This window comes from Hemicordylus capensis, chromosome 5 (genome assembly GCF_027244095.1).
Source record: "Hemicordylus capensis ecotype Gifberg chromosome 5, rHemCap1.1.pri, whole genome shotgun sequence".
In the NCBI taxonomy this organism is placed as follows: domain Eukaryota; kingdom Metazoa; phylum Chordata; class Lepidosauria; order Squamata; family Cordylidae; genus Hemicordylus; species Hemicordylus capensis.
In genome coordinates this window covers 227,705,098-227,720,088 of record NC_069661.1, presented here as the reverse complement: position 1 = coordinate 227,720,088, position 14,991 = coordinate 227,705,098, and the positions used below count along the sequence as shown (strand labels likewise).

Below are 14,991 nucleotides of genomic sequence, written 5' to 3'. Positions count from 1 at the left end.
AAACCACCACCACAACAAATATTTACAATATATACCGCTTTTCAACAAAAGTTTCTAAAGGGGTTTACATAGAGAAATAATAAATAAATAAAATGGCTCCCTGTCCCCAAAGGGCTCACAATCAAAAAAGAAACAAGACAGACACCAGTAACAGTCACTGGAGGTCCTGTGCTGGGGGTAGATAGGGCCAGTTACTCTCCCCCTGCTCAATAAAGAGAATCACCGCATTAAAAAAGTGTCTCTTTGCCCAGTTAGCAAAGTCACTCTCATGGACCAAAGCTTAAATCACACCCCCCAAGGGAATCTTGTTCTGACAAAGTCAGGGTCGGAAGTCAGTCTCCTAATTTTTAAGCACTTGGTGCAGGCAATTCTGCTTTCCCCCTTGTGTAAGATGGAAATAATATGTACTTTATAGTTCCTAACGGCACAAGCATGGAGAGGACTATTAATTATATTCATCTCTATCCACTGCTTTGAGCACCTCAGACAAAAGGTGCTATTCAAAAGTGAAGTGGCATTATAAAGTTTGTTAAAGCTATACGGTACCACAGAAATATTTAATACTGCATTATGATAATGAATTTTCCTCTTGTCAAAGTAAATAATGGTTATCCTCAGTGATGGATAGCTCTTGACTTTATTTCTATAATCACGATTATTTGCCTTAATTCCCAAGAGATCTAATCTGTTTTATTGACATACTCAAAGCAAGATAAATAGGCATGCTTGTTTTACATACCTAAGGGAGGATGCATATTCATATGTAGAAGGTCCCAGGTTCAATTCTAGGCATCTCCAATGACTGTGAAAGGCCTCTGAGACCTTGGAGAGCTACCCCCAGTTGGAGTAGACAGTAATAGGCTGGATGGCCTTTTGCCATTATGACTGAGAATGACTGGAGCTGTAATCCAATAACATCCGGGGACCCAAATCTGAGAAGCCCTGGACTAGCTGGACCATTGCTCTGACTGTGAATGAGTGCTCTATAAAACACTTGGGATGTTTTAAATACATAAATTGAGATGAGAATATACAAAAATATAACAAAAATGCAGTTTGATACAAAACTGTCCCGCAGGCTACCTCTTCTTCATCAAGTATCTTTCTCTAAAAATAACAACCGTTTCCAAAATTCCAACTAGCCAAGTTGTAAAATTCAGTTAGGGAGGGCGACACAACACCACAATTGCACACCACAAGAGAGTCAGTAGGGACTATTCGTGTTGGCTATGTGCTATCTCCAAGTTCAGAGGTAGTATACCACTTTCTGGGAAGCAATGGAGGGAGACATCTTTTACCTTCTACTAGGGATGTGCATGGAACCAGGTGGGGGTGGTTTGATGGCAGGGGGTGCTGCTTTAAGAGCGGGGGAGGGTGCACTTACCCCTCCCTCCGCTCTTCCCTGGCTGGTACTCCTTTTTTCCAAAGTTAATTGGGGCGTCAGCGTACCTCCCTGCTGCCCCATTGCCCCCATTGACGAGATACAACCGGAAGTATCCAATGCACCTGCGTGTGCCAGCATGGGCACACACAAGCCACGCCGTCGTGTGCACATGCCTGCTGTGCACACGTGATGTGTGCGTACTCATGTTGGCGCATGCAGGTGCATTGGATACTTCAGGTTTATTTGGTCAACAGGGGCAACGGGGTTAGCCGGCAGGTACGCTGCCACCCCAATTTACTTTGGAAAAAAGGAGTGCTGGCAAGGGAAGAGCGGAAGGAGGGATAAGTGCACCCTCCCCTGCTCTTAAAGCAGCACCACCACCTCCGCCATCGAACCAGTGGAATCGGCTACCTTTCATACTGGTTTGGAGGCCCATAAAGGGCACGTCCCTACCTTCTACTACTGCCTGTGGGTTTCCCAGAAGCATCTGATTGACTGTTGTGAGGATCCATACTAGTCTTATGCTAATATAACACTGTTTGGTTAACCTAAGGCTGTTGCTTAAGCATGTTGCATGTAGAAGTACCCTCTGTTCCAGGGTATAGATTAATTATTGTGCTAGCAGAAGATGTTGCGCTACCTCTGGCACTACATGGGCACTAGCTAATTGTTGCACAATATGATGCAACACATTGCATGCTTAGTATACAGTATATCTTGGGAAAGAGTTTGAATTAGCGGTTGTGCAACATCATGGGGTCGTGCAAACTACTTACAGGCACACATTTTGTTGCATTATGCAAGCACAACATTAGTCCAGATCCTGCCCACAGTCCCTTCTCTCCACCCTTCCTGTTCTGCATAATTATGGCATCATAACATCCTCCCCCACTGTGTACAGCTATTGCTACTGCTGGAGAATCAAAACCATGTTTAGAATCAGTCGGTTGCATTGCTTGCCAGTGAGACCCTAGAAGTGGTTACGATGATTGGGGAGAAGAGCTGGCCAGGTCTTGTAATAGTGAGCATGAATTATCCCCTTTGTTAAGCAGGATCTGCCTTGGTTTGCATTTGGATGGATGACATGTGAGCACAGTAAGATATTCCCTTAGGGGCTGGGTCCATAGCTCAGTGGAAGAGCATCTGCGTGCTTATATGCAGAAGATTCCTCCCAGGTTCACTCCCTGGCGTCTCCAGGTAAAGCTGACAGAGACTTTGGAGAAGCCACTGCCAGTCAGTGTAGACAATACTGAGGAAGATGGACTAATGGTCTGACACGGTATAAGGCAGTTTCCTGTGTTCCTATTGCAGCCCCCATCCTTCTCCTACACACCCTTTTTGTCCGTCCAGATGCACACAGGATTGGACTTACAAAGTTGTTTAACATGAACAAAGCCCTCTGTTCCCCCTTTAAAGCATCCTCTCTTCTTGCTGCCGCTGTGCATGCAAAGCCTGGCAGATGAAAAAGGGTTGAAAGAGAACTCTGTACAGAATCCACATGACAGTCTCTGTTGTTGGGGGAGGCATGAAAATTCACACTGGTGCTGATGCCTTTTAATATAAACACAAACTTGAGGAAATGAACATTTGATTAAACTAAACACATGGGCCTTTTATATCCACAGACCTTAATTTAAAGCGCTGTCACCTCCATGCTGCAAGTGCCAGCTGGAGGAGAAATGATTTAAATTTATGTCTGACTTCTAAGTGATACCACAAATGTCTGCTGAGATGCGGGGCGGGGGGGGGGGGGCAGGGAGAGGAGACAGGAGGCTTGAAGAGTCTTTATTCCAAAATATCTGCCGAGTAAGTGCTACTGAATATTTCCATGACTGGTCAGATTAGGTTCCAAGTAAAACCCCAGTGCAAAAATGGGCTCTCTGCTGTTGTGATGCTCTTTGTGCAGATTTACCTCCCTTTTGTATTATTATTTTTATTAACCTTCTCCTTTAGTTTGTTGGGCTGCTGGCAGTCCTTTTGCCACTTTAATATCTCTTTTGCCCCTCTATCAACTGAGATATTTTGACATTCAGCATTTTCTGCCACTCAGGTACAAAAGTTGTGTCAGACAAATCTAGAGATAATTGTTTAAAGGGGCAAATCCATTATCTTGACTCTACACAGAAGTGAATGACTTATTGGTTCACACCAATAACATACACGAGCTATTCTTTTAAAAATATGAGAAACTATTCCACAGTAAACTATTATTTCATTGTTAAGCATCCAGCCTAGGCTGATTCTAGAGGCTCAGAGGGCATTCCAACTATTCTTAAAATGTACAAGTTTGTATAAGATTATCATGAACAAATGTGTTTGTATGTGGCTTGTATTTGTTTGTCTGTAGCTTGAATAAATACAGATTTACAGATCCACATGTGCAAATTTATCATCTTGTATGGTAGGAATAAATCATGCATACAGAACATGCATCAAAGTTATGAAAGGGGTTATAAATACATTTTTTAAAAAGCTATTTTAAAGTTAAACAAATGGAGGTATGAAGGCACTCCTTGCCTAGGGTGCCATTTCGTCCCTAGGACCAGTCCTGGGTCCAGTTTATGGCCAAGCATTACCACTTCTCCTTTATCAAGGGCACTACTGGAGAAGTAATCCATCAGCAGATTGCAGAGCTTTTTCTGGGCATATATAAATACATGCTCCTGAAAGAGTAAGCCTGCAATCCTAAGCACACTTAACTGAGTAACCTGTAGTGAGACTTGCTTCAGAGTAAACTTCCATAGGCTTGGCTTTTCCATCTAGTAGTAATAATTCATTTCCAATCAAATAAGCTCATAGGGTTGTGTGAACCAGCTAGAACCGGGCCTGGTCCAGTTCGGCCATCGAACTCAGCTGAGCCAGTTTGTGGGCTCATGTATACAAGTAAAGGGAATCCCTAATTCTAATGGTAAAGGTGGCATGGGTGGGGGGATAGCTAAAGGAAGCGGCTTCTGTCGGCCTCCATCCCTTTAGAGGAGTCAGTGGAGATGGCCCTGGTTGTCATTTGGGAGGCCAGCAGGAGGCTTGGAGAAGCCCCACTGCCCCCCCCCCCACCTCTGCCAGTCCTCTAAAGGTACAGAGGCTGATGGAGGCCATGCTTTAGCTACCCCAACTGCCTTTACCATTAGGATTTGGGATGCCCTTTACTTGTATACCTGAGCTAGCCTGTGAGCCAGTTCTTCAAACTGGGGCCCAGTCCGATTCAGATTCAGACCACTCGAACCAGGCCGGCTCGATGTGAGCCGGCTTGCACATCCCTATATCCTCAGGCACAAGTCATCTCAGTGGAGCCCTCCTTCTTGCTCTCTCCCCTTCCCTGACTGGCCTTCTTATGTGCCTGCCCTTGTACTGCAGGTTGAGGCCTGAAGAGGAAGAGCAATGACTGTGTATATGTAGGGGGACTTGCATCCATACCAGGATACATGCTGTTCATCCCTGTTCAATCGTACTCCCACTGAGAGAATGATGGGTGGAGCATCACAGCTACGATTACACACTCCATAACTGCATAGCCATGGAGCATTCCCAGCCTCCTCAAGCTGGATTGGGCAGACTGTAGAGTGGCTTGCAAACATCATGTGTGCCTCTCCCTACACTATGTAATCCAGTATGAGGAACACAGACACATATTCTGGAATTGAATTCTTCTTTTGCTTACCCAAGCGCTTGTTTTCAACATTTTCTGTTATTTCTACCCCACCTTCCAACCATACTATTCAAGGTATGATTGCAGCATTAATGCAATGTTGACAAAGATTTTTAAAAATCAGCAATTTGAATTGTATCCAGAAACAAACTAGTAGTCAGTGAAGTTTCTGCAGTGAAGTTTGTATAGCCCTGGTCTTGGAAAATCGTCAGGATGAGAGAGGCCCTTCTTCAGAAGTGTAGGCTTCTGAATCCTGATCATTTTATCTTGAGCTGAGATATTACAGTATTGACATGTACACCCCAAAGGCATGTGGTACAGCCCCCTTGGGTCTATACTGCTTCCGCAGATAAGTGGAGGAATGAATACTTGAATGTTTCCTCCTGTAAAATAAAATAAAACCATCATCCATGACACGGAGCAGCACATCAAGGAAAAGGCCAGGATAGAGCCGTCTCCCTGATTTGCTATTTCTCTGGGAGTAGGGAGTTTTTAAAAACCAAATAAACTATTGGCCTCCTGTCCTGTGTTCCAAAGTGGTACAGTCTCAGGAGAACATACCATGTGCTTTTTTAAAATGTGTAAATCAGTCACCTGAGTCACCTGTTGCACACTATAGCCACATTATTGGGTGATGAGTCCCCATCTCGGTGCCCTCCACATTTTCAACAGGGCTGGCTTGTGTGAAGCCTTTCTTCTCTGCTTTTGCGGAGGATGCTGTAGAACTGTGATTGCTATCTCCCCACAGTCTATGGAAATGCAAAATCTGATTGAGCCAGTAGCCCAGCCAAACATTTTCTTGGCCAGAATCCAGCCCAGAGTGCTGCCCTGCCTGTAATATTTGCATTTATTGATAAGGTAATTGTCAAAGGTTGGAAGAAGGTCCCTCGGATATTGCCCGCGATGATCAGATTCCCTTGACCTCTGTTGGCCTGGGTATGAAATAGAGCTGGATCCAGTTTTGTTGGTAGATTATCCTTTTCCTAGACACTGGCAAAGGTCAGGCATCTAAGCTTCATTCTTTGATCTCTTGGACTTTGATCTGTGTGATCAAGACATTTTGCTGGCGTTTTTGCTGACCTGGGCTGAAGTAAATAGGATTGAATTTCAGAGGACACAGAGGTCAATGCTGATCCTAAATATTCTCTCTTACATTGTTGGACTATGCATTTTTTCTTTTTGGTCAAACTCTCAACAGCCCATGGTTCAATACTGAGGGAGCAGGCAGTAGAGTGACATGGGCTGGATTTGTCAATAATGCTTGCAACTAGCACCTTGAGACTTCAGAATACAGTGGTTAGATCAGGGCTGCACAACTTCGCCCCCCACCCCCCAACTGTCGTTGAACTGGTACTCCCATCATCCCCGACCCCAGTGGCCAATAGTCAAGGTTGAGGAGAGTTGTAGCCCAGCAGCAGCAGGGTCGATGTTGTGCAGCCCTGAGATAGAGTGTTGGACTACGGCCAAAGCAACGTAGGTTCACACCCTCACAAATTGTGACATTGAGCCAGTCACCACCTCGAAGCCCTGGGGTTCCCAATGGCCGTTGTGCTGAGAGATGTTGGGAGCTGTGATTAAACAACACCAGGGAACCCAAGGTTGGGAACCCCTGTCTTAGGCCAACACAGCTCATGGAGGAGTTGTGAGGATAAAATGGGGGTCGAGACCCCTGTATGCCCCCTTCCTCAGAGGAAGGGTGGCGTTTGAAAAATCTAATAAAAGGGAGTTAGTAGAAGAGGATGCACAGATGACTTGCACGTGGTTCTTCTCTGTTTCTGGATATTCTGTTAATGTGAGCCTTCTACCAAGTCAGACCATTGGTCCCTCTAGCTCAGTATTGTCTACAGTTGACTGACTGGTTGCAGCTGTCCAGGGTCTTAGACAAGGATCTTTCCAAGCCCTGCCTGGCACTCCAGTGGCTTAAAGCGGCAAGGCATGTGCTCTGCCACTGAGCAATGACTGGGTAACCCACGCATCTCCCCAATGGGAAGGTGTGGGTGCTCTTGTTGGGAGTACTGTGCAGTCTTTAGCTGCTAGGGGTGAACATCCAGTCTGACACCTTACTAGTGCACAGATTATTGACCAGTGTGGGCTGCCTCTGAATACCAGTTGCAGGGGAGTAACTGCAGGGGAGAGGGCATGCCCTTAACTCCTGCCTGTGGGCTCCCAGTGGCATCTGGTGGGCCACTATGTGAAACAGGAGGCTGGATTAGATGGGCCTTGGGCTTGATCCAGCAGGGCATTTCTTATGTTCTTAGATGTTGTGCTAGCTAGTTCTGCTAGGTCATGGGCTTGCTTTCCAGACTAGAGTTGCACCAGTGTGCTTATGCACCTTGTGGTGTGCCTCCTGCTGCGAAACCTCTCCCTCAGTCCATGTCTGTTGCAGGAAATGGTGCGAAGCTATCTGCTGTCCTTGCTACACAAGTGCAAGGCTTGCACTAGTGGACCAAGAGCACAAGATGAACACAGGAAGCTGCCATATACCGAGTGAGACCATTGGTCCATCTAGCTCAGTATTGTCTACCCAGACGGGGAAGCAGCTTCTCTGTAGTTGCAGGCAGGAATCTCTCTCATTCCTATCTTGGAGATGTCAGGGAAGGAACTTGGAACCTCAGATGCTCTTCCCAAAGTGGCTCCGTTCCCTAAGGGGACTATCTTACAGTGCTGACGCATGTAGTCTCCCATTCATATACAGCCAGGGCAGACCCTGCTTAGCAAAGTCATGCTTGCTACCACGAGAAAGCTCTCCTCCTCCTCCAACGAGCATCTGCTCAGCTACGTTACTTCCTTATGCACAGGGCTGTCCTTAGGGCAGCACAAGCAGGGCAACTGCTCTGGGCCCCACTCTTTTAACTCCCATTAAAATTAACTGGAAATTGGGCCCACACTGGGCACCTTTGGATCCCAGCCCAGGATGCCTGCTTTTTTCTCTTGCTACTTCATTGCAGTGGGGTGTTCCTTAGAACATATGAAGCCACCCATGTTCAGAAATCAATATCAGAGAGAGGCTGCATCTTTTCGGAACATAAGAACAGTCCTGCTGGATCAGGCTCAAGGCCCATCTAGTCCAGCCTCCTGTTTCACACAGTGGCCCACTAGATGCCACAGGGAGCCTACAGGCAGGAGTTTAGGGCATGCCCTCTCTCCTGCTGGAGATGGCCCACAGCCCTCTGACTAGTAGCTGCTGATAGACTTCTCCTCCATGAAGTTATCCAAACCCCTCTTGAAGCCAGCCAGGTTGTTGGCTGTCACATCTTGTGGCAGAGAATTCCACAAGTTATGTGTTATGTGAAAAAGTACTTCAATTTGTTGGTCCTAAATTTCCTGGCAATCAATTTCATGGGATGGCCCCTGGTTCTAGTGTTATATGAGAGGCAGAAACATTTCTCTCTATCCCCTTTCTCCACATAATGCATGATTTTATAGACCTCTCTCATGTCTCCCCACAGTCGTCTTTTTTCTAAACCATTTTGTTCACCACAGTCTGTTCCTGATCCTAGTGGCAAAAAGGCCAAATTAAGTCCAATGTCAAGTCTGCGGCCTCTTTCTACTCACCCAGAATCAGGCACAGCTTCATCTCTGCCCTTTTTGTTAAGGAATAAGTACTGTGTGGAAGATCAATAAAATATGTTGCTATGCAAGAAAGCTGAAGTTGTAACTGAAGAAAAGACTGGTGGTTATGATTAAGCTGCAATCACCCCAAATCTTTATAGAGCATTTGGCTTATCTGAAAGAAAAGTACATTTTAGCAGTTTATTCTATGTGTTTGTTTTTCAAAAGGGAGATCCTGTTTGGACTAAAAGCACTGTGCTTTGTTCAGCAAGGGCTTACATGCAGTTTTGCTGCCGCCACATGGTAGGACTGAGCAATAACCTCTGCTATTACAGCACTTTTCCTGAAACAGAACTTGATCAGAGGAAATTGCACTTGGGTCTTTCACCTAGTGGTGAAAGTGGGCAGAAACAGATTCGTGTGCTGGGAAAATGGTATGGAGTTCTGGATTTTTATTTTTATTTTTAAAGACAGTTATTGTTTTTGTTTTTATTTATTCCACTTCTGCACTGCTTTTCCCACAAAATTGCTCAAAGAGGTGAACAAATTCATGTGTACATATGCACACTCGCTGCACAATACAATACCCCAAAATGCAGCAACAAATAAATTGTTGAGATGCAGTGTGGTATAGTGGTTACAGTGCTGGACGAGGACCAGGGAGGCCAGAGATCAAATCCCCAGTCAGTCAGCACCCCTTAACCTAACCTACTTCACAAAGTTGTTGAGAGGATAAAAAATGACCTTCAGGGACAGAAAGGCAGGATATAAATATCTTAATAAAAAATGATTTTTCCCTCCTCTTTACAAGGACGTTCCTGACTTCCAAAACATACATAAACTCCCCTATTTGGACATGGTGATAGCAGAGACACTACGCATGTATCCACCTGCATTCAGGTTAGTAGACGCAACAGAAATCTCTGCTTGGCGGGGCATCCTTTCTTACACATTCTGTTCACAACACTACTGAATACACTGGCTGGCATCCAAACTCACCCTGTGCCAGTCGGTTCTGTTGCATTGGGCTGGGGGTGGGAAGAGAGAGAGCTCATTTTCAGCAGGCTCCTGTTCACTCTGCAGCCACCTATCCCCCCCCCCCAAAATGATGTCCCCAAGGGACATAGTTGCAGCCCCTTTTGCATGCCATACAATCCTGAAATGTGGGTGCAGGGTTAGTCTGGACGTTGACTGCTGTTATTTTTCTCAATCTGCCTGTCAAAGGGCTTTTTTGCACGATCATTGAGAAGGGCTACTGGGTGCGCAGGGAGGAAGGCTACCGAAACTTACCTCCCCTGCAGGCAATCATTGGGTTCATGCTGGACACATGTATTGCACGCCCGGACACCAGCTGCCCCTGGTAGCACAGAGGGTTGGGGACCAGGACATGTTGTCCTGGCCCCAGGAAATCCCATACTGCATCATACGAGTGTGCAGTGCATTTTGGGGATCCCCCCCTGGTGCTGGCCAAAAGGCTGATCCTGTGTCAGCGCTGACACGTGTGTGTTTAGTTCAGGTTAAGGGTGTGCTTGCGTTCTTAACTTCAGCTAACAGGCAGGCCTCTTGGGCAGTTTTGCCGCTGAGGCACTGCTGGCAGCCACATGGCTGCCAGTGGTTCTCACACACATCCAAGCCAAGGCTTGGCTGCCTTGGCTTGGTCTTGGCTGTACATGAGAACAGCCTCAATGACTACCATAGCAGAGAGGGAAAAGGCAGCAAGCACTGAACAGGAGTCATTTGAGTGTATAACTCCTTCACAACAAGCCCTCAGGACAATTGCCTTACCTAAGCAACTGGGTGGGTCAGCCCTTTTGTAGCCTATGGTACTATGACTATGGCCTTTGCTAAGCTTTAAATTATTATTATTATTATTATTATTATTATTATTATTATTATTATTATTATTATTTAAAGGTTCTGACCTCACCTTTCCACTGGTAAATCTTCAACCCTGCTTACATTTAAAACAATGCCAAGATACAATTTCAAAACCATGTAGAACAAAACGTGCTCAAAAATACAAAACAGCAGTAGTAAATAGCAATTAAAATGGGAGAGGTAAATCCGCGTTATCTGCTATCAAAAGCTCCAGAAGGTAGGGCAGTTTTAAAGGACACCTAAAGGATAAATGGCATCAGGCAAATGTTGCTGGGGAGGATATAGCTGCTCACAAACTGAGCAGCACCACAAAGGAGGCTCTTTCCAAAGTCACAGTCCAGCTGACCTCTGGAGGAGGAGGAAGAACTTGGAGTGAGGCCTCAGATGAGGATGTTGGCAGACAGGCGGGTCCTTACAAAAGAAGGCAGTCCTCCAGAAATCCTGGTCCCAGATTTTGTAGGTTAAAACCAGCTCTTTGAATTGTGCTTGCAAACAAACTGGAAGGCAAAGAAGGCTTCCGAGGGCTGTTGAAATATGTGCACGACAGCAAGTCACAGATTACCTGGCTGCTGCATTCTCTAAACCTGAGGGTCGTGCACACGACTGAAAAATGCCGGGGCGGGTGGTAGCTGGCAAGCCTCCCTGCACACCATCTTCCTCCCAAGTCCACTCTGCCGCTTGCTGTAGCACATGAGTGGATCTGTGGCAGGGCAGGCAGCCAGAGGTCCTCCGGCATCCCTCAATGCACGTGCAATGAGGGATCTTACCTCATCTGGACGCTCTTGCTGCCCAGCTCAATGTATGCTCAGGCTGCATGAGGCTGCTCGCGCCCTTAACCCCAGCCATTAGCCGGGGTTAAAAGGAGGGTTAGGCAAGGTGGCAGTGACAGGATGGGCCCTGATCCTGGCACTGTACACTGGCAGCCTAACCCTGGGTTAGGCTGCTCGTGAGAATAGCCTTAGACTCTCTATGCAGGCTGGACTGTTGTTACCTTTTCCATGATCAGGCATACTTTCCTATGCTTGTCGCCATCTTTGGTGATTTACATGCAAAGGTTTCTCAAAGCACCTCTTCCCTGCATTTTTGCCTTCATATTCCTGCAATATGCAACCTTGATTCTCATAGGTTCACCCGGGAAGCTGCAGAGGACTGCATTATTTTGGGACAAAATATACCTGCTGGTGTCATAGTAGAAATTGCTGTTGGGCACCTCCATTACAATCCAAGAATCTGGCCAGAACCTGAAAAGTTTATTCCTGAGAGGTATGTGGATTACCCCCATTCCTTGGTTCAGACCCAATCCAATTGAATGTTATTTCCCATATGGCTAATAAAGGAAGGAAGACGGGTGGGCAAAACAGAGCAATAGTTTGCTGGACAGACCTTGCTTTCCCCACCCCTTCTTCTGTAAGATCTGTATTACTCTCCTTGCTTGTTATGGGTTCAGCAACTTTTGGTCATGTTCACATTTCAACAGTTGTCATCATTGTACGGCTGGTGATGCATTTTGACTCCTGTAGCTTACATGTTATTCCTATTAAACAGGAAAGGTTGTGCCGTCGAGTCGGTGTCGACTTGTGGGCGACCACAGAGCCATGTGGTTTTCTTGGCAGAATACAAGAGGGGTTTACCACTGCCTTCTCCCACACAGTATGAGATGATGCACATTCCTATATCACTGCTGCCCGATATAGGAGTTCCCCATATTCTGGGAAACACACCAGTGGGGATTCGAACCAACAGCCTCCTGCTCTCTAGGCAGGTTGCTTCCCTGCTGTGCCATTAGATAGGAGACACCTTTATATGGCCCTCACCTGGTGACAAGCTGGTTGTTGCATTGTGCTTCTTCATAACATGGAGATGCTGAAGTTTCAGGCATTTTTGACATCATGACATTCACTGTCACACAGCTATATGAAGCCTGATATGGCTGTGGCCATGTGCTGGCCACAAGCTGTCCCGCAGAAGAGAAGGGTATTTTTTGCCATTATACGATGGTTTCCTTCCTGTAATGCTTCTCTCACAGTAGTTCACCAGATCTCCCACCTATTGTTGAAGCTAGCTAGAGCAATGGCATTGTACTCAGTTCACCACTGGATGCATCCGACCACAGCCTTCCAGTAAACAACACAGGCAGCCACATAAGAAACAAACATTAAAAGGGCAGCTTTTTCCAACACAGAGTCAGCAAAACAACTAAACATGCAAACCAAAGAAAGCGCCTCTTGAATTACATTTACCCTAGGCGTTGTCTGGTTTCAGTAAAAAAAACAAATAGCTGCCAGTTCTTTGAGCCCCCAATTTTTTCCTTTCAGAGGATGGTTGTAAAGAGGCACGTTCCATGTTTTCTGTTCCCAAATTCCATGGATGGGTTTTGTGCAGCTCTCCATTTCTTTGCAAGTGAGGCTCGAGCTGCTATTAGCAAATCCCCTGCCCTGACCTTGCGTTCTTTCCTCTAACACAGCCGTACAGATTTCCCAAGAGAACAGTCATGTGGACAAATTCTCCACAGTCTTCTGAAATAGTAAGGTGCACGTTTGCCGCTGACCTGCTTGATCTTTCAAAACAAAGATAGTTTCTCATGTTGCCTTTTGATCCTCTCGCGTCACAGGTTTACAGTGGAGGCCAAGCAGCAGCGCCACCCCTTTTCTTACCTCCCCTTTGGGGCAGGCCCTCGCGGCTGTGTTGGTGTGAAGCTGGCTTTGATGGAAATAAAGATAACACTTCTAAGGATCTTGCAGAAGTTCAGGTTTGAAACCTGCCCTGAGACCCAGGTTTGTAGCCAGGCTGCTTCTTGAAGCTAAATTTACCCGTTCAAAGGTGAATTAGCAGCAGCTGCAAACACAGCTCTTGACACATGGGTTGTCCTTTTTTCCATTTCTCTTCAACACAAGTGTGTGGGCTTCTAGCCAGTGTTCAAAAAGGGGAGAGTTTGTGCTCTACTTTCTAGCCAAATGGAAACTCTTTCCACATTAAAGTTGCTGGCGAATAAGCTGTAATGGAGCTCCTGTTTATTGCAGTTAATTCTGGGGAGGAAAACATCCTAGGGTGTTAATGCAAGATGCTGACCAGGTCTATTGCACATCAACTAGAGGTTCATCCTGAAATACACCTTACAGCCCACCGCCAATGCTCCCTGTAACAGGGATTCCCAGATGTTATTGACTATAAATCCCATAACCCCCAGCCTACAGGCAGTAATGGGCTGGATGAGGGATAATATAATGAAGCTGAGTCCAAGCAAGACGGAGGTGTTCATCGTTAGGGGTCATAATCTGCAAGACAGGACAGAATTTCCTGTTCTGGTCAAGATTACACTCCACCAGAAAGAACAGGTCCATAGCTTGGGAGTGCTCTTGGACCCAGGTCTCACCCTTGTGCCGCTGAGGCCACTTCTTGGGAGCTGCGATTGATTTGACAACTCCGCCTGTTCCTTGAGGAGAATGATCTGAAATCAGTGGTACACCAGCTGGTAATTTCAAGGTTGCACTACTGCTGTGAACTCTATGTAGGGCTGCTTTTATACCTAGTTTGGAAATCTCAGTTAGTTCAAAATGTGGCAGCCAGATTCGTCTCTGGGCATCCTGGAGAGAGCACATTACGCCTGTTCTTAAACAGTTGCACGGGTTGTTGTTGTTGTTATTGTTATTATTAATAATAATAATTCAATTTCTATACCACCCTTCCAAAAATGGCTCAGGGCAGTTTACACAGAGAAACAAATAAATAAGATGGATCTCTGTCCCCAAAGGGCTCACAATCTTAAAAAAAACATGATAGACACCAGCAACAGTCACTGGAGGTACTGTGCTGGGGGTGGATAGGGCCAGTTACTCTCCCCCTGCTAAATAAAGAGAATCACCACGTTAAAAGGTGCCTCTTTGCCAAATTAGCAGGGGTTGCAGATATGCTTCTAGGCAAAGCACAAAGTGCTGGTTATTACCTTTAATGGCTTAGGTCCGGGTTACCCAAGGGAGCACCTTTCTCTACATGACCCCCCACCACTCACTAAGATCATCGGGTGTCTTCGGGTGCCACTAGTTCATCTGGTGGCAACCTGGGATAGGGCCTTCTCAGTTGTCACCGCTGGGTTGTGGAACACACTCTCCATGGATATAAGAGGATTGTCTTCCTTGGAGGCCTTCAGGAGAGCCTTAAAGACTCAGCATTAAAAGCCTGGCTTTTAATGAAACCTAGTTTTAATTTCAATGAGTTTTAATTCTGGTTTAATTATTTTATTTTATCTTAACTGTTTTATTATGTTTTTATTTATTTTCATGTAAACTGCCCTGAGCCACTTTGGGAGGGGCAGTATATAAATTGAATAAATAATATAAAATAATAATAATAAATAAAAGGCTTTTGTGGCTGGGGCTGATGGGAGTTGTCAACAACATCTGGGAATCCCCGTTACAGAGAACACAGAGCCACAGCTGAAGTTTTTAGTAGTAGTGGCCATCCTTGATTTCAGCTTGGCTATCACTGCCCATCTCCTGGTTGGGAACTCCTGAGATGTATCCAAGGAACTCCT

General features: G+C 45.9%; 1 protein-coding gene across 11 annotated transcripts in view; it reads left to right on the top strand.

The window, feature by feature from the left end:
- Positions 1-14,991, top strand: part of TBXAS1 (thromboxane A synthase 1) — a 402,124-nt gene that overhangs the window by 382,229 nt on the left and 4,904 nt on the right. For all 11 annotated transcript variants that reach the window (XM_053257591.1, XM_053257594.1, XM_053257596.1 and 8 more), the window contains 3 exons: positions 9,394-9,482; positions 11,586-11,723; positions 13,072-13,234. In XM_053257591.1, coding sequence (XP_053113566.1) covers positions 9,394-9,482; positions 11,586-11,723; positions 13,072-13,234 — 390 coding nt within the window. The remainder of the gene's footprint in view (positions 1-9,393; positions 9,483-11,585; positions 11,724-13,071; positions 13,235-14,991) is intronic.